The 19955-nt window shown below is 37.5% G+C and overlaps 1 protein-coding gene across 1 annotated transcript in view; it reads left to right on the top strand.

The window, feature by feature from the left end:
• Nucleotides 1–19955, top strand: part of LOC126191444 (general transcription factor IIH subunit 4) — a 136457-nt gene that overhangs the window by 99941 nt on the left and 16561 nt on the right. The window contains exons 5-6 of the mRNA XM_049932326.1: nucleotides 5479–5659; nucleotides 9373–9456. Of these exons, the coding sequence (XP_049788283.1) occupies nucleotides 5479–5659; nucleotides 9373–9456 (265 nt within the window). The remainder of the gene's footprint in view (nucleotides 1–5478; nucleotides 5660–9372; nucleotides 9457–19955) is intronic.

Below are 19955 nucleotides of genomic sequence, written 5' to 3'. Positions count from 1 at the left end.
TGAAGTTATAAAATTTAAAATTATTGAGACAGTTCAGTTTAGATGCTTAAAATTAGTATATTCGATTTAGTTATGAGTACTATCCTTGTAACTAAAAAGGGTATAGGCCACCACATTGTAACACATTGGTATAATTTTGTATGAGCCGCCACTTTTAAATTCTCTGACTTGCTCTAAGGTTCACAAAACATTGATAAATGTACTCACATACTGTGAATTTATTTTGTCTGTTTAATGCAGCTGTAGATCATTGGCAGTGTCTGAAGGACATTGCATAGTAAAATACAGACATTGTAAAATTTGTAAAATAATAATAATAATAATAATAATTTTTTTATTATTATTTTGAGCTTTTCCTCATTACAGAGGCTTATCTTCAACATAATAATTTACTTGGAAATTACAATACAAACAATAAACGTTCTTAAACTATATTTTCAGAATATTCCTCCAGGTGTTTCGATCTTGTGTGTCCTCTTCCTCTGCGCCCATTCTCCTCATTGTGTGCTGTACATTTTGGAGCCAGGTGGTCATAGGTCGTCTTCTTCTTCTCCCCTCCAGTTCCCACTAAATAAAACGAACCAGACTGAGAAAGATGAAAATTTACCTTTTAATATTGACAGCCTACAAGACGAAAGTATCAGAACACTCTTTGCGGCCAGGATGGAAAGGAAACTGGTTGAATCATTTGAAGGAAATACAGAGGAAATATATGACTATATAAAAGCTAATGTGAAAATCATAGCAACAGAGTTGTTGGGTAAAAAAGATAGCAACCACAACCTTGCAGCAGAGTGGTGGTCAGAGGAACTAGAGGTCCTCATTAGAGCAAAACGAAATGTGTTCCTTCAGTGGTTGAATGATAAATCAGAAGAAACAAGATCAATACACAAGGAAAAGAAGAATGATGTGATGAAAAAAATAAGGATGGCAAAAAATGAAGCATGGGAAAGAACATGTGCCAAGGTGAATAGCAAATTAGGATTTGGGAGAGCAAAAAAGCATGGTCAGTATTAAAAGGGCTTCGACAGGATACAAAAAGCAAAACTAATCTCCAACTGATAACACAAAAGGAATGGGAAGAGTATTTCCAAAAATTATTAAATGAGGACAGAGAAGACTATCTAGAAGAAGGAACATTGGAAGAAAAAGGACATGAAGATGATGAGATCCAAATTTTAGAAAGTGAAGTACTTCAGGCGTTGAGAACAGGAAAGAATGGTAAATCACCAGGACCAGGCAATATCAATCTGGAGTGTCTGAAATATGGTGGTGACAAAATAGTGAAACTGATAACACAGCTCTTCAACAAAATGATACATGGAGATTCAATACCCAATGAGATGAAGCTAGGTTACATTAATACAATATTTAAGAAAGGGGATCGGAAATTTTGTTCTAACTATCGAGGAATTTGTGTTACAAACACATTAATGAGATGTTTCCAGAAGTTTCACATTAATGAGAATTTTTGCGAAAATAATTAAAAACAAACTGGAAAAAATTTTAGAACCCAAGAAGAACAATGTGGATTCACGGCTGGGAGATCATGGGTAGACCATATTTTCACATTACGACAGATTTTGGAGAAACAAAGGGAAAAATAAAAAAATATAGGATTAATTTTCATAGATCTAGAAAAAGCGTATGATACTGTTCCAAGAAAATTACTTTGGAGAGCACTACATATGGGAAACATAAACCCTTCCTTGATTAAAATAATACAACAGATGTATAAAGATAACATTTGCCAAGTGAAAGTTGGTAATAAACTCACAGAAATTTAGAACAAGCAAAGGCCTTTTACAGGGCTGTCCCATGTCACCATCATTATTTAAAATCTATATAGATATTAGCCTTAGAACATGGGCTCGTAAATGTAATAGTAAGGGATTAGAAATAAGAGATGGAGCTTACCTACATCATTTATTGTTTGCTGATGATAAAGTAGTCGTAGCACAAGATGGGGAAGATGCTAACTATATGTGCAATCAACTAGCAGTAGCATACAAAACTTGGGGTTTGAAGATTAATTACCAAAAAATAGAATACTTGACTAATGATTCAGATGAACTATACATTGAAGGAAAGAAAATCAAAAAGATAAACACTTTCTGTTATTTGGGATCCATTTTAGAAATCGAGGGAAAATCAGATTCAGAAATCAATAAAAGAATTAGTAGCGGACGGAGGGTCATTGGGATGCTTAACTCAGTCTTATGGAGCAGGAATGAAATGAGCAGAACTAAAAAATTAATATACAAATCCATATTAGAGAGTGTGGTTCTGTATGGAATGGAGACCTGGACAATTAACATGAAGCACATTAAAAAATTACAAGCTCTAGAGATGGACTTCTGGAGAAGATCGGCAAGAATCTCCAGGAAAGAAAAGATAAGGAACACCGAAATAATAAGGAGAATGGAAATAAAAGAAAGAATATATGGCGTAACAGATAGGAAGAAATTACAGTGGTACGGGCATGTACGACGAATGGAGAAAACCAGAATCCCAAAATTAATAATAATAATAATAATAATTGTGAGCAGAAGTATTCAGAATAGTTTTTCACTGCATTTTATCAGTAAAATTTTTCTTGTTTCTGAATTATCATTTATTATTTTCTCTCCATCAGCTCACTAGTTCCAGGTCAGAAGAAACCTGAACATTTTTCTCTATTTTGTCCAAAAAGTGAGTAATGAAGCAGATCTTGGTCAGTTGCATTTGTGACCCACCTCTCTAACTAGGAGAAATAGTGTCACCTCAAGTTTCATGCAATTACCTATGCATGCTAACCATAGCTTTAAGATTGATTAACATAAGGGAGGTGAATGTTAGTCCTCCATCCTCTGCAATGTAAGAGGAGTGATCAAAAAGTAACAGGAATTTTTTTATTTTGTATGCTTTATACATCTGATTTTTCAAGCAAACAAAAAATCAATCTTGTTGGTACACATGTTCCTGATATATGTTTGCATTTTCAGCTGTTTTAAATATTTAGTTTATTGTTGGCAGTCAGAAAGGGTATACATGTTTTCGAGTGCTCAGTGAATTTTTGTTGTTCAAGAAAGGTGGATCGAAAAATTTACATTAAATTTTGCTTGAGAAATGATATAGAGTGCCACACAACATTCAAAATGTTGATTATGGCTTTTGGAAAATCTAGTATGAGTAAGCCAAGAATTTATGAGTGGTATAAACATTTCAAAGAGGGTTAAGAAGACATTGAAGATGATGACTGCACTGGATGGCCTAGTGCATCAATTACTGGTGACATTGTGGAAGAAATTAAAAAAAAAAAAATGGTTCTGCAAATTAGCCTTGTCCACATCAAAGAGGTTGCTGATGTTGTCAGTATATCTTTTGTCTCATGCCAAGCAATTTTTTCGGTTGTTTTGGGCATGAAATGTGTAGCAGAAAAGTACAAGGGTTGACTGAAAAGTAATGCCTCCACCTTCGTAACTATTCAACAGTTGGCAGCATTGGTATGCAGCAGGTAGTGGCTTGTTCCATAGCCTCTTCTCTACAGGTCCAGTTGGTAGGTACTCTCAGCACTGAACGGTTGTGTTGTTACAGTGTAAAGTATGGAACCCTGCGCAGACGGTCTGTCAATGCGATTTAAGCAACTTGCAGTCATTGCATTCTTGATGGCAGAAGGTGTCACCCCAAAGGAAATTCATCAGAGAATGAAAGCAGTTTATGGTGATTGTGTTGATGTGAGTATGTGCATCATTGGGCAAGTAAGTTTAAAGATTTTGATGCGGGAACACCTGACCTGCATGACAAACAGAGAGTTGGACATCCTGTGACAGCATGGTGTTATCCATGTTGATTTCCTTGATCGTGGAACAACAGTAAATTCAGAGCGTTACATCACAATGCTGCAAACTCTGAAACAATGGCTAACAAGGGTCCAAAAGGAAAAAGGAAATGTTTTCCTGCAGCATGACAATGCCAAACCACACACTTCATGTGCCAACACAGCAGAACTTCAGAGACTGAATCTCACCACCATACGATATCCTCCATACAGTCCAGATTAGCACCGTCTGACTTCCATCTGTTCCCGATAATGAAAGACAATCTGAGGGGACATCATTATGCTTCTGATGAAGACACTGAGAGACTGTGATTGTGGAAACAGTGTTGCTTCTTCTTTGACTGCTTCAGAAAACTTGTTCATCGTTGGCAGAAATGTATCCAATTATCTGGTGATTATGTGGAAAAGTGAATATTTGTAATTAAAGATCACATTCTAAGAATCCTTAGAATGTTTGATTTATTAAGATATTCCCATCCAAACCCAATTAATGAAGGTTGAGGCATTACTTTTCATTCAACCCTCGTATGTTCTGAAGTGGCTGAATATCAACCAACAACAAAGTTGCATAGACATTGCTCAGGAATTATTGAATGAAATCGATGATGATCCAGAACTTCTAAAGAATGTTATAAGAGGTGATGAAACATGGGTATACGGGTTTGAGATTGACACCAAGGGCCAATCATCTCATTGGAAACTGCCAGAAGAGCCAAGACCAAAATAATTCAACAAGTTCGATCACATGGGAAGGTTCCTCTCACTGTTTTCTTAGATTGAAATGTGATAGGGCATCATGGGTTCCTGCTTACAGTCATAGTCAATAAGGATTACTATCTGGAAGTTATGTGCCATTTGTGTGAAATAATCCAAAGAAAATGACCAGAATTGTGGCAAAACAACTTGTGGAAATTGCATCACAATAATACTCCTTCGCACACCGCAATGCTTGTTTGTGATTTTTGGCAAAAAACTAAATTGTTATGTTGTCTCAGCTACCGTATTCTACGGACATGGTCCCCCAACAACTTCTTTCTAATCCTGAAGCTGAAGAGATCTATGAAGGATGTCATTTTGCCGTCACTGATGAGATAAAAACAGAATTACTGAAAGAGCTGAACACAATAAAAAAGTGAGTTCCAGAAGTGCTTCCAAGATTGAAAAAAGTCCTGGCACAAGAATATTACGTCTGAGGAGGGTTACTTTGAAAAGGGCAAAGTTTATGTTGATGAATAAATAAAGATTTTTTTTAAGAAAAACAAAAATACTTGATGGTACCTTATGTACTTTACTGGACAGAGCCCCTCCCCTCTCCTCTGCCTCCCTCCATTTCCACTCCTTGCTGCTTCTAACAGAAAATGACAAAAAGTGGAAAGGTAATACACCTATGAAGAAATTATGGAAATAGGCATCTTAAAATTCAGGATATACAGTAGAACAAAACGTTTGCTTGTATTATCATGAGACACTTCTCAGTTACTAATGAAAATGTTTTTGGTACTTACAGTAATTGTTCCTTTCTATTGCCCTGCTCCTCCTAAGTCTCTTCACTTCACAACTTCTATTCTTTGTTTACACATTTAATTATTGCTGTGAAGAAATCCTCAAGAACAAATATTTGTTATTAAATTTGCTGGTGTAATAATTTCACTTTATAGAGATGAAGCTGATGGGAGTCCTGTTATAACAAGAGATGGATTTCAGTTCCTGTTACTGGACACTGCATCACAAGTCTGGTACTTTATACTGCAGTACTTGGACACTGTTGAAACTCGTGGATTGGACTTAGTCGATTGCTTGACCTTTCTTTTCCAACTCAGCTTCAGTACCATGGGCAAGGTAAGCTAATATAGCTAGTAGGTGTCCAAGAATTTCCCATAAACATATTTTTATCTTGATAATATTGGTATAAAATATGGATTTGTGAGGGTTCTATATTCAGTATGAGAACGCTACATAAGCTTAACGAAGTATGATATTGTGGCACTACATTAGAGAAATGGTTTCAAGATTTCCATTGATATTTATGTACCTTGGTGTAGGTATTGCCTCACCCCTCCTCCAAATCTATTCCTCCAGTGGTGTGGCACACTTTCCACATGTTGTTGTCCTTTACAGGTAGACTGCCTGTGGCTTTGCTTTTGGCATTTAAAATATCTCATTGGGTTGGATTATAGGGCCACATCAGAAGATGTGTAAATCAAGTCTATATGTATTCATGCAGAAATGGTAAGTTAATCACAGGTATAAGGTCGGCACTTTCTTGAAATTATAGTAGATCATTTACATAATCTTTTACGCACTGCACATTCCCACATACATTAGTATTTCCTCAAATATACTGTCCATCTGTTGGTGAGGTACTTGCACACAACAAAATGCTTACTAAAGACCAGATAAATGTTCTTCAAATTATGTATGTTTTGGCAGACTGTTTGCTCACTTGGATGGTATGACAATGCGTAGCTCATCACTTCACCTGGACTCGACAACTTCAAACTCGAACCTCACTGACTTTTACTCTCTTAGTACTAGGGATACTTGACAATCAATTTTGCCTAAAAACGACCTGTATGTATGTTTTGGCAGACTGTTTGCTCACTTGGATGGTATGACAATGCGTAGCTCATCGCTTCACCTGGACTCGACAACTTCAAACTCGAACCTCACTGACTTTTACTCTCTTAGTACTAGGGATACTTGACAATCAATTTTGCCTAAAAACGACCTGTGTGAGGCAAAAATATGTTTTGTCATTGGTTAAGGGATTGTGGATTCCTTACAGTCTCATGAGGCAAAACCAGGTAAATCTGGCTGCATAATTGTGTTCCCCCTTCTAAGATACTTTATCAAAACAGGGCAGCCACCAACCTTCTGAGTACTCTTTAAGGATACAAAGTACTTTTCGGCTCAGTATTATGTAAAAATCAACACCTATTTCTTTCAGGCACTGTTTATGATGTATATGTTTTACAGATATTTTGTTGATATCAGGTAGTGCAGCATATTTTCTAAACAAATTAGAAGTGTTTTGAATATTTTTGAAGCTGCTTAGGGTTATAAAAAAAAATATTACAAAGAAATTGGTGCAATTTTTTTCCAAAATGCTTGCTCAAAATTTGGGTACCATTTAATCCAATGTTGTACATTCAAAAGGGACCAAATTTTTCACCAGATATGCATGACATTGATGGCTGAGGTACTAGACCTATTTAATTCCACCTATTATGTATGTTAAAAAGATAAAAAAATATCACATCTTAAATTTTAATTGTTATAGTTTTTTGTAATAAAATTGTTATTTTTTCTATAATTTAATTGATTCTGCAATAAAGCTTAAGTCTACTACATAAGTTTGGACTATTGCAAGTTACAGAAAAAACTAAAGCAATGCTTTATAAACTTTAGGAAATATTTATACCTGAATTCTGAAAAATACAACTTGCAGGAAATTGCGAATGAAGATATGAATCCAACATCTTCAAGCTTCCTCTTGGCGTTTCTTTTAGCACTTCTTGCTTCTTTGGTAACTTGAAGAGCAAACCTTTCAGCATCATGCACCCATTGTCTGCCACACGCAAGCAGTTGGTCTTCCATATTAGAGCCACATTTTATGCCTAAATTTCTCAGGACTTCCAACTTTCCTATCACTCCATCATTGAAACATATCACTGCATCTAGTACACCAACTTTTAATGTATTTAGTCCTACAAAAACATTCTTGGGTAATCTTTCCCATGTGCATTGGTTGAAACTTTCATTTGTATTCTGTGTGCCCCCATGAAGACATTTACTAAGCAAAACAGGATCACTCGGGTCTCTAAAAATTGGTTCTATTTATAACAGGCTCAGGAAGAGAATGCTTATGATGGTATATTTGACCACTTTTATTTTCTTTTTGGTAACCACACCAAGAATCTGCTGCTTTAGGGCAATGTCCATGAACAGGGTGGTCATCTGTGGACAACTTATGGAAGTAGGTGGCCCATACAACTTTTCTCATTGCTGTAACATCATTCAGAGATGCAGCTCATCTAATGGCCAGTCCATAATAACCCCGAAGAAGGTCTGTTTCAGTTTGTCAATCTGCCTCGGCCAGATAGAGATTTTCCATCAGGTAGTAACTTTCCTTTCATGTCTCTTCATAGCTTTCTCAATCTACCAACCATCCTCTTTTGCACATATCCACAACATTCCAGTTTTGTTAGTAAGGTATCACCATAAACATTAATTTTATTGAAAGCTTTAGAGTTCCCATCACCTAGGTGCAGCATTGAATAAGTGCAAAGTTCTGTACATCATGAAATGATATTAATGTCCTTAACACAAATCACAGTAAACTGATGTTCTTTGCTCACTGTCTACATGTAAACTGAGGCAGTTGGCACACAAATATAAGCACAAGTCATTTTCTTTGCTCTTGTCGGAGATAGTAGGTTCCGGAGAGAAAATTGTAAGGTTAATATCATAACATCAGTTATATTTTTTCCCTATTTGTGTTGGTACAAAGCTTGTAATTGTTCTCAGAGAAACATGACTTGTGATTGTATTTGAATGCCAACTGCCTCAGTTCACATGTAAACAGTTTGCAAGAACATCAGTTTACTGTGATTTGTGTTGAGGATGTCAACTTAAGCAATAGTTCATGTCATTTACATTATTTCATGACATGCAGAACTTAACACTCATTCAGTTCTGTATTTTTATGACGATGACTTGAATATGTATACATGTCAGAGGGTTTTAAAGTTGACGGCCCCTCCCCCCAGAGGGACACTAAATGTACACAGAGCTAATGGTTAATATAGATCCTACAGTATTGAGCAGCCATCACTCAGTGGAACCGGAGTTTCTCGTTCTTATATAGAAGTAATATTAAAAATACCTTTTACATGTCATGTAGATCATCATCATCATCATCATCATCATCATCATCAATACTATCCTCTGTGGAGGGTGGGGATGTCAGATTTGCTGCAGGTGCCTAAAAGACTAGTCACAACCCAGATTTTGCAGCTGAATGACAGGTTTCACAGATAGATACAAGCAGGGGAACTCGCTTGGCATTGAGAAACAGATTTCAGTATATATAATTTTTAGTTGCATTTCTTTAAAATAACCCCATATAAACTTGTATAGGTTTACTAACATTTTAGTATTATGCTTGTGTAACAGTTTTTGTTCCATTATCCATGACATTATCCATACAAGGTGGATTTAAAAAAAAACCAAAGGCATTAATGTGAGAAAAAATGGAATTTTTTTCCCTAAATTTTCTTTGCAAGACATATTTTAAAGCTAAATAAAATAGTTTTGATATTATCTGTTTATGGCAAATGTAAACCGGAAGTATTATTTTCCTCATGTTGCCACTCAAGCCCAGTAACACTTTTCACACATAAACTGAATTAAAGACCATAAAATAGCCATACAAATGTTGTTTATTTTATTATGACCAAGATTACAGTGGATCCCACATAGGTGAACAGAGATGTATAGAGCTGTTGAAAAGTATTATATTAGATAACTCACTTTTTTGTTTTGAATTTCAGGATTACAGTACAGAAGGCATGAGTGAAGGTCTGTTGGTATTCTTACAGCACCTCCGAGAATTTGGCCTTGTCTACCAACGAAAAGTAAGTGGTCTTATTGACAAATTTGTAACGAAACATAATGGTTCAGTTATGGTAGCACATGCACTGAAGAGCCAAAGAAACTAGTACACCTGCTTAATATTGTGAAGGGCCCCCCCTGAGCAGAAGTGCCATGACATGATGTGGCATAGACTCGTAGTGCTGGAGGGAATTGACACCATGGATCCTGCAGGGCTGTTCATAAATCTGTAAGAGTATGAGGGGGTGGAGATCTCTTCTGAACAGCACGTTGCAAGACATCTAAGATGTGCTCAATAATGATCATGTCTGGGGAGTTTGGTGGGCAGTGGAAGTGTTTAAACTCAGAAGAGTGTTCCTGGAGCCACTCTGTAGCAATTTTGGATGTGTGAGGTGTTGCAGTGTCCCGCTGGAATTGCCCAAATCCGTCGGAATGCACAAAGTACATGAATGGATGCAGGTGATCAGACAGGATGCTTACATACATGTCACCTGCCGAGAGTTGTATCTAGATGTATCAGGCTTCCCCCAAACTGCACACACCCCACACCATTATAGAGCCTCCACCAACATGAACAGTCCCCTGCTGACATGCAGGGACCATGGATTCATGAGGTTGTCTCCATACTCATACACATCCATCCGCTCAATACAATTTGAAATGAGACCCAGGCAACATGTTTCCAGTCATCCACAGGCCCAGGTAAGGCATAAAGCTTTGTGTCGTGCAGTCATCAAGGGTACACAAGTGGGCCTTTGGCTCTGAAAGCCCATATCGATGATGGTTTGTATGCTGACACTTGTTGATGGTCCAGCATTGAAATCCGCAGCAGTTTGTGGAAGGGTTGCACTTCCATCACGTTGAACGATTCTCTTCAGTCGTTGTTGGTCCCGTTCTTGCAGGATCTTTTTCCGGCCACAGCAGTGTCGAAGATTTGATGTTGTACTGGATTCCTGATATTCACGGTACACTCGTGAAACAGTCATACGGAAAAATCCCTACTCCATCGCTACGTCAGAGAGGATGTATCCCATCACTCGTGTGCTGACTATAACACCACGTTCAAACTCACTTAAATCTTGATAACCTACCATTGTAACAGCAGTAACCGATCTAACAACTATGCCAGACACTTGTTTTCTTATATAAGCACTGCCAACCGCAGTGCCATATTCTGCCCGTTTACATATCTCTATATTTGAATACACATATCTATACCAGTTTCTTTGATGCCTCTGTGTGTGTGTGTGTGTGTGTGTGTGTGTGTGTGTGTGTGTGTGTGTGTGTATTTGGTAATTGTTACAGGAACTTGCCGATCATCTTAGAGATGTAGAAGGACATACAGATCATTTGCAACTTTATGTACAAGGATATTAGACTTTTAGTTATTGACACTGCGACAGTTTGAACTTTTAAATAATTACATATGATTTGTAGTTTGAACTACTTAAAAGTATAAGCACAATGAAAGTTTTGCACTATCTATACATAAAAATAAAGTAAAATTCAGATTTTAAAATTTGACCTGTGATCTCCATCCACAGACTTACACTACAGTAGTTTATATAATCAGTGTTAATGTAATTCTGTGACTGTAATTGTCACACACACACACACACACACACACACACACAAATTTGGTGGTGGGTGGATGTTGACTGTTATACAGAGTGAGCACAAAGTTTTGCCCTGATTATAAAGATTTATAGCAGAATAACCGTATGACACAATAAGCTACATTTGATGCCATTACATATGTTCGTGTTACTAGTTGTTGTGACCAATAGATGGTGGTAGTGCTCCGCAACACTGATGAGGTCTGTTAGGTCACGATAGTTGCTGGCAAAATGGCGTTGAAACAGGAGAAAGCGCAATGTGCACTTTGGTTTCACAAAACGAAATCGCCCATCAGTATTCAGCGTCAATTTCAGGCTTCTTATGGACGCAGCCCTCCTGACATTAAATTAATAAAGTAATCGTATGCAAAGTTTAACGAAACAGGCAGCGTTGAAGGTCATCCTCGAAGTGGCAGGCCTCGTGTTAGTGATGTAACTGTTGATCATGTTCAGCAGTCGTTTCAGCGGAGTCCGTCTAAATCAACTCGTCAAGCATCACGTGTACTTCAAATACTGCAAGCAAGTGTGGTGAAGGTTCTTCATGAAAGGCTTAGGTTGCATGCTTACAAAGTGCAAATCGTGTTAGCCTTGCAATGATTTGCTGACACATGCTGAATTTGCAACTGAGATTCTCAACTGGATTTATGGCACTAATGATTTCTTAAATTGCATATGCTTTACCGATGAATCCAACTTTTATGCCAGTGAAATGGTTAATAGGCATAATGTCCGTATATGGGGTTCAGAGTCCCCACATGCCACTGTACAGTTACAGCAAGACATCGAAAAAATGAATGCTTGGTGTGGCCTCATGCATAACAAGGTTTTTGGACCGTTTCTCCTCTTGACAGAAAAATCCATTACTGCTAACATTTACTTAGACATTTTGCAACAGTTCATTGCCCCCCAGTTAGAAGAATATCAACCACGGACAATTTTCCAGCAAGATGGTGTACCCTCCCACTGGGCTTTGATGGTGCACGATTTCCTGGATGAAACATATCCAGATCGGTGGATTGGAAGGAACGGTCCAACACCCTGGGCACCCCGCTCTCCAGACATTAAACCCCTTGACTATTTTTTCTCAGGTTATATCAAGGACAGAGTTTTTGTCACACCAGTTGCTGACGTTGACGAACTGAAGGCTAGGATACAAGTTACTGTGGGTACTGTGACAGAACACATGTTACGAAACACCTGGCGGGAACTGGAATACTGCCTCCACATTCTCTGAGCTACCAGGGGAGGACATGTTGAGGTTTACTATCGTAAGTTATCTTAAAAACAAGTTACACTAACCTATGTAACGGCATCAAATGTAAATATTATGTCAAATGGTTAATCTGTAATAAATTGTTATAATCAGGACAAGACTTTGTGCTCACTCTGTGTTTCTCCTGGCTGTTCCAAATAGTCCCAAACATTTGCTGGGTTATTGGGATTGAGTGATATAGTGAGCCAGTTGAGGTGCAATAGGGTGCCTAAGTGATTGTCGAATCGGTAGTATGAACACTGCCAGGAGGCGGGAAACAGTCATTCTACAGAATAGTGGCAGATATGCCATCTAGACCAGACCCAGACAGTGATGCATTCAATATTTTTCAAAGTGTGGATGTTACTCAGTGAAGAAGATACTGGATGCTTCCAGTATAGTTGTAGGAAGAGAAGAAATGTAGCATATCAAACATCTATCCAAACCATTTACAGGATGTCTGAAATCTGTTTCTTTATTGTGTCAGACAAAGTGAAGGACATTATTCAGAGAAAGGCAATGACCTGGAATCTGCCTAACTGTTTTGGTGGGTCAGATGATAAACACACAAAAAGTAATGGCACTTGTATGTTCAGGATGACTTGGCAAGATACATCTGATTTTTTAAAAGATGTGTTTTTGTGTTTGCAGATGAAGACACCATATTTGTAATAGTGGAGATAGTAAATACGAACTCCTCATTGATAGATGAGATTTTATGAGATTAATTATGGATTAACTTTGGATCAATTTTTCAATGAAAACATCTGAGTTTACCATAATCACTTCCATTACCAGATTTATGTTTAAGGTTCCTTTTCGTTCCATGACAGTTGGTAAGGTGTTTCCCTGTTACACAAATGTAATGAAATCAGTCCTATGGGATCTCTTTACAAATGAACAAAAAATACTCGATAACAAGTTTTAAGAGGATGAAAATCGGCACAACGTGCATTTGGTATATCAACATGCAAAATGGGAACTATTAGCACACTATTGTGATGCAATCCTTCAAAAGCTGATGTTATAATTCAGGGTATTTGCTTGTTATATGATATCCTGATTTATGATGGGACGTTCTCAAGACCTCGGTGCAGCAATACCATAACAGGAAGTCAAATAAACAATTAATTACAACAGCAACAGCTATATCCAACATTTATTAAAGTACATGTGTCCACATATTTCCTGAAACACTCTACCATTTCATTTTGTAACAACTATTGTATTCACTAAACACTCACATGTATAACATTTTATTTGCAACAATGTTAAAAATGATGGTATCGTTGCTTCAATTAAGACAAGCACTGAAGTAAAATGTTTCTGATAGGAATTGATTTTATCAGATAAATTCTTTCAAATTATAGCTTTCATTAAGTTCAGTCTCATTATCCACCAAACTGTGTGTCACTGTGTTTTACCCAGAATGAAACCATCACAGAACCACCTAAATGAAGCGAAAATGCAATTCCTCAGACCACACTGCCAGTTCCAGTCATTACTGTTTAGTTTTTGCATTGTATGGCCCATTGGAGACTTGCCACTTTGTGTGTTGATGTGAGCAGTGGCCTTTTCCAAGGTACCCGACTCAGTACCTCCATTGCTTGTAGTTCCCTTCAATGTTTGTCCGGAATGTGGTCGAGGTAGACCTGCATTCATTGATAGTAGCAATTCCTTTCCGGTTTGAAAAGGCCTGAGACTCATCTCAGGTCCCTGTACAGTAGGATCTTTTTGCGACCCCGGTTCTTCCTCATTTGTACAGGCTTAGACCGTAGATGACAAAAACCATGCATGATGTGATTATATTGAAACCATCATCGATCAGCTGATAGCTGACCGCTTCATTTGCCATCAACTTCTGGAGTACTGTTCAGTTTATCTTTATTATATTATTTTCTTCAGAGGTTTCTTGATTATGATGAAATCTCATACAGTGTGTGGTTGCACCAAAAAAAATTTGAAAACACATTTTTTTGGATTGAATCAGTGGATATACAGGCTGAAGCTGAAGAGTGGTATCATTACCAAGCAGATGTGAATGATCTATTTGAGAGTGATTGATGATGTTTAAATATTAGGAACTGGATGATTGGGGTAGATTATGTTGTTAAAATGTTAGTCCTCACATCCAAAACTCAGTGAATGATGTAGATTTTGAGACAACATAAAGTTATCTAACTCACTACAAGATTCTCATGTATTATGCTTTTTATTGGTAAAATGTTTGAGTGGAGCAAAGACAAAGATGTCTTTTAAAATTACACAATGATTATTGGTCTTAATTTTCATAGCCAATCAAAGAGTGGTAAATGGACAAATTGGGTATCAAAATCGATTGCGTGAGATCTGGTTTTGCAAAAAATAAATAAATTTAACTGAAATTTTGTGGCAGATTGAAACTGTATGCCAGACTGGGACTCAATTGCGGCACATTTGACTTTCATGGACAAGTGCTCTACCATCTGTGCTATTCAACCATAATTCACAATCTGTTACCACAGCATTATTTCTGCAGTACCCCACCTCTTAACTTCCAATCCTTGCAGAAGTTATCCTGCGTACCTGATGGACTAGCACTCCTTAAAAGGCTATAAGTTTGGAAGATCAGGGACAAGGTACTGGTGAAAGTATAGCAGTGAGGACAGGTCGGGAGGCATGCTTGGATAGCTCAGTCAGTAGAGCACTTGCCCGCAAAAGGCAGAGGTCCCAGGTTCTATGGGTTCCAGCCCAATACACATTTTTAATCTGTTACTAAGTTTCAAATCAGCACATACTCTGAATTTTCACTCTGCAACAATCTGGAAGAGTTTTAATTATTTGAATGTAATCCAGGTAAAATATCCTCTAGTATTTTTTAAAATTCTAAGTTAAACATTAAACTTTAAATTTTCTGTCAACACCTCATTTGCATTCTCCTTGACCTATATACTCTAATAATAATTTAATACTGATACATATTTAGATATATTTCATGCTTCCTGAACAAAACATGAAAATAAAACCGTTTAGAAAGTCCAACAATGGGAAATCCAGGATGGAATAATGACAGTATTATGAAAAGGATAATTGTCACTCACCATACAGCAGAGCTCTTGAATCAGGCATTTTATGAAATGATTTGTCTACATGTAAGAAATAAATTGGAAGAGAAACAAGGGAGTGATTCATTTGAAACATTTATTGGACATAATGAGTATACATGGTGTATGATATGAATAAGGCTCTAATGTTACAAGAGATACTCAAGGTTTGCATCTTTAGATGCCATGCGTGCCTGATACTGATGAGCGTTGGCTGCCAGACACGCTCAGACTGCGACAAGATCCATTCCAGACTCTCCAGGATTGCTGTACGTGAGAGATTGCATGGCTCCCCACAGAAAGCAGTCTAGTCTCGATAAATCCAGGGAACTGGTCCGCCACACCCAATCAACCAGTGCAGGAATGACCTGTTCAAATGTCTACAAACAGCCAGTCCAAAATGAGCAGGTACATCATCATGTTGGAATCAAATGATGCACTCACATTTTCTGGAACATCTTCAAGCAGGCCAGGAAGAACCTGTTGCAGAAAGGTGTGATAATTCATGGCGGTTGTTGCAGTTCCACCTGCTTTTAATTCTTCACTTGATGATTGTTGTCCTCTGTGTCAATGTGCTGCGTTGCTACACTGGCTGAAAAATGGATTGTGGATTCTGACACACACTACTGTAAATCATGTAGCCAACAGGTGCACCGTTGTGTTTCACAGTACTTTAATTATCACTTTGCACAACCCCGAATATTACACAGTTACATGGCCAGTGCACTATTATTTAACATTCGATAAACCTCATTAATTGTTAGCAGGCGAAACTCCACATACTGCTACAATAGTTTCCTGTTGAACATCTACGAGCAGTAAAAACATAACCACACAGTTCACAGTTCTTGAAGAACAGTCAGGTACATGGAGCAGACATTGTCACTGTTTTTACACACAGCCTAATTGTTTAACAGTTATTACTGTTAAGTTGAAGCATTGTTGTTGTTGTTCTAAACAGCACACATTACTCGTCTGAAACTCAGCCATGGACTGACTGTCTCGTGACCAAAAATCTGGCCCTTATATAGTATCAAAATAATCGGTACTGAAACTACACATTGTTTAAAATTACATTTACAGAAATTACAATTAAAACTTAACTCATTAAAAGAACTGAATACATCAAAAAACTACATCTTTTTAACAGTTCCTTCTACTACAAGCGCTAAGCCAAATTATTTGTTTAGATCATGAAATTAACAAATATAGTTACATAAGCAATACTGTTGACAAAACTATTAATTACTTTGGAATTAATGAAGGGCTGGTTTTGCTAACATGTTTTTGAATAAAGCTAAATAGATACTTTAAGATTACTAGTACTTCATCTTTCAAATGTTTACAATTTTTACAGAATTTATACTTGTTTATATGTCAACAGTAGAATTTAAGTTACGAAACAATTACTGATTTCACCCTATAACAAAAGATACTAACTGCGAATAGTCAAAATAAATTAGAAAATCAATTACATGCATAAAACTATGCACAAAATTAGATCTGGTGTTATTTACTTTAAAACTGGGGCCAATCTTTCTCTTTTATGGAAATGCAGATTATATTCACATATGTTAATGATAATTAGTTTAAAGCAACAAAACGAATTTAAGGAGTCACGTGGCAAAACAAGTGGGGAATTAAAATTATCCCAGCTTGCTTCGTCACATGGTGAAGCATGATGGGAAAAGGTAACACATGACTTAAGTAGTCACCTGCCAAACCCTGGAGAACACCTACGACATCTGCTGGAGAACTGGTATCCTCTGCACTCTTTATATGTGGAGCTTCCGTGGGCGCCTGCCCTGTTTTCTTCAGGCATTTTTACAAGACTGAGTTATCAAGGTGCGTGTGGGTTCTGCTTTGTCGGACACCTTTATTCAGGCAAATGGTGTGCCTCAGGGTTCCATCCTGAGTGTCGTCCTCTTTGCTATCACCATTAACCATATCATAGCCTGTCTCCCACCGGGCATCTGCGGCTTCCTTTTTGTCGATGATTTTGCCATCTATTGCAGTTCTCCATGGACCTGTCTCACTGAGTGGCATCTTCAGTGCTGTTTTGATCATCTTCACTCCTGGAACTTTGCCAATGGCTTTTGCTTTTCCACTGACAAAACTGTCTGTATGAATTTCTGGTGGCGCAAATGGTTTCTCCCACCATCTCTACATCTTGGGCCTGTTACCCTGTGAACACAGGATTATAAATACAAAATCAAATAAGGCTGAATTGGGAGTAGGTTTAATAATGAATAAGAAAATTAGAACACAGGTAAGCTGCTATGAACAGTGTGGTGAACACATTATTGTAGCCAAGATAGACATGAGCCCACATCCACCACAATAGTGAAAGTTTATATGCGAATCAGCACAGCAGATGAAGAGATTGAGGAAATGTGTGTTGAGAAAAAGAAATTATTCAGATAGTTAAATGAGGTGAGAATTTAATAGTCATGGGGACAGGAATTTGATAGTAGGAAAAGGAAGAGAAGGAAACATAGTAGGTGAATACGGACTTGGGGAAAGGAATGAAAGGGGAACCGCCTGGTAGAATTTTGCACATAGCATAATTTAATCATTGCTAACGCTTGGCTTAAGAACCGTCAAAGAAGGTTGTATTCACTAGGAGACACCAGATAGTTTCAGATTTTATATAATGGCAAGATACAGATTTCGGAACCAGATTGTAAATTGTAAAACATATTCAGGGGCAGACGTAGACTCTGACCACAATTTATTGTTTATGAACTGAAGAAACTGCAAAAAGATGGGAAATTAAAGAGATAGGACCTTGATAAATTGAAAGAATCAGAAGTTGTTGAGAGTTTCAGAGGGAGCACTAGGAAACTGTTGACAAGAAAAGAGGAAAGGAGTACAGTAGAAGAAGAATGGATAGCTTTGATTGATGAAATAGTGAAGCCAGCAGAGGATCAAGTAGGTAAACAGACAGAGGCTAGTAGAAATCCTTGGGTAACACAGGAGATATTGAATTTAATTGATGAAAGGAGAAAATATAAAACCACAGTAAATAAATCAGGCAAAAGCAAATACAAACATATAAAAATCTGATTGACAGGAAGTGCAAAATGGCTAAGCAGGAATGGCTAGATTTAGAAGCAAGATAGATACTGCCTACAGGAAAATGAAAGAGACTTTTGGAGAAAAGAGAACCACCTGTATGAATATCAAGAGCTCAGGTGGAAAACCAATCATAAGCAAAGAAATCTGAAGGGTGGAAGAAGTACATATATAGAGGGTCTGCACAAGTGAGATGTAGTTGAGGGCAATGTTATAGAAAAGAAAGAGAACATCGATGAGATGGGAGAAATGATACTGTGAGAAGAAACTGACAAAGCTCTGAAAGGTCTTAAGTCAAAACAAGGCCCCTGGAGTAGACAATATTGAATTAGAATTACTGATAACCTTGGGAGAGCCAGTCATGACAAAACTCTTTCATCTGGTGAGCAAGACGTACAAGACAGGTGAAATACCCTCAGACTTCAAGAAGAATATAATAATTCCATTTTCAAAGAAAGCAGGTGCTGACAAGTGTGAATATCATTGTACTGTCATTTTAATAAGTCGTGGTTGCAAAATACTAACATGAATTCTGTACAGAAGAATGGAAAAACTGATAGAAGCCGACCTCGGGGAAGATCAGTTTGGATTCTGAAGAGATGTAGGAACACGCAAGGCAGTACTGACCCTATGACTTCTCATAGAAGATAGGTTAATGAGAGGCAAACCTACATTTATAGCATTTATAGACCTAGAGAAAGCTTTTGACAATACTGACTTAAATACTTTCTTTGTAATTATGAGGGTAGCAGGGATAAAATACAGGAAGCAAAAGGCTATTTACAACTTGTAAGGGTGGAGGGGCATGAAAGGGAAGCAATAGGTGAGAAGGGAGTGGGACAGGCCCTGAAGTTATTCAATCTGTACATTGAACAAGCATTAAAGGAAACAAAAGAAAAATTTGGAATAGCAATTAAAGACCAGGAAGGAGAAATAAAAATTCTGCCAGAGACAGCAAAGGACACGGAAGACCAAGTGAACAGATGGACAGTGTCTTGAAAGGAGGATGCAAGATGGAGATCAACAGAAGCAAAATGAAGATAATTTCATGTACTTTAATTAAATGAGGTGATGCTGAGGGAATTACATTAGGAAATGAGACACTTAAAATAGTAGATGAGTTTTACTATTTGGGCAGCAAAACAACTGACAATGGCCAAAGTAGAGAGGATATAAAATGTGGATGGGCAATGACAAGAACAGCACTTCTGAAAAATGAAATTTTTTAACATCAAGTATAGATTTAAGTGTCTGGAAGTCTTTCCTGGAAGTATTTGGATGGAGTATAGCCCTGTATGGAAATGACACACAGGTGGTAAAGAGTGGAGACAAGAGGAGAATAGATGCTTTTGAATTGGATGGTACTGAAGAATGCCAAAGATTGGCTGGGAAGATCATGTAACTAATGAGGAGGTACTGATCAGAACTGGGGAACAGAGAAATTTGTGACACAATGTGACTAGGAGATGGGACACAACCTGACTAAGAGATGAGAT

Source organism: Schistocerca cancellata, chromosome 1 (assembly GCF_023864275.1).
Source record: "Schistocerca cancellata isolate TAMUIC-IGC-003103 chromosome 1, iqSchCanc2.1, whole genome shotgun sequence".
NCBI lineage: Eukaryota > Metazoa > Arthropoda > Insecta > Orthoptera > Acrididae > Schistocerca > Schistocerca cancellata.
Note: the sequence above shows the minus strand (reverse complement) of the source record. Positions and strands in the feature narration are given on the sequence as shown.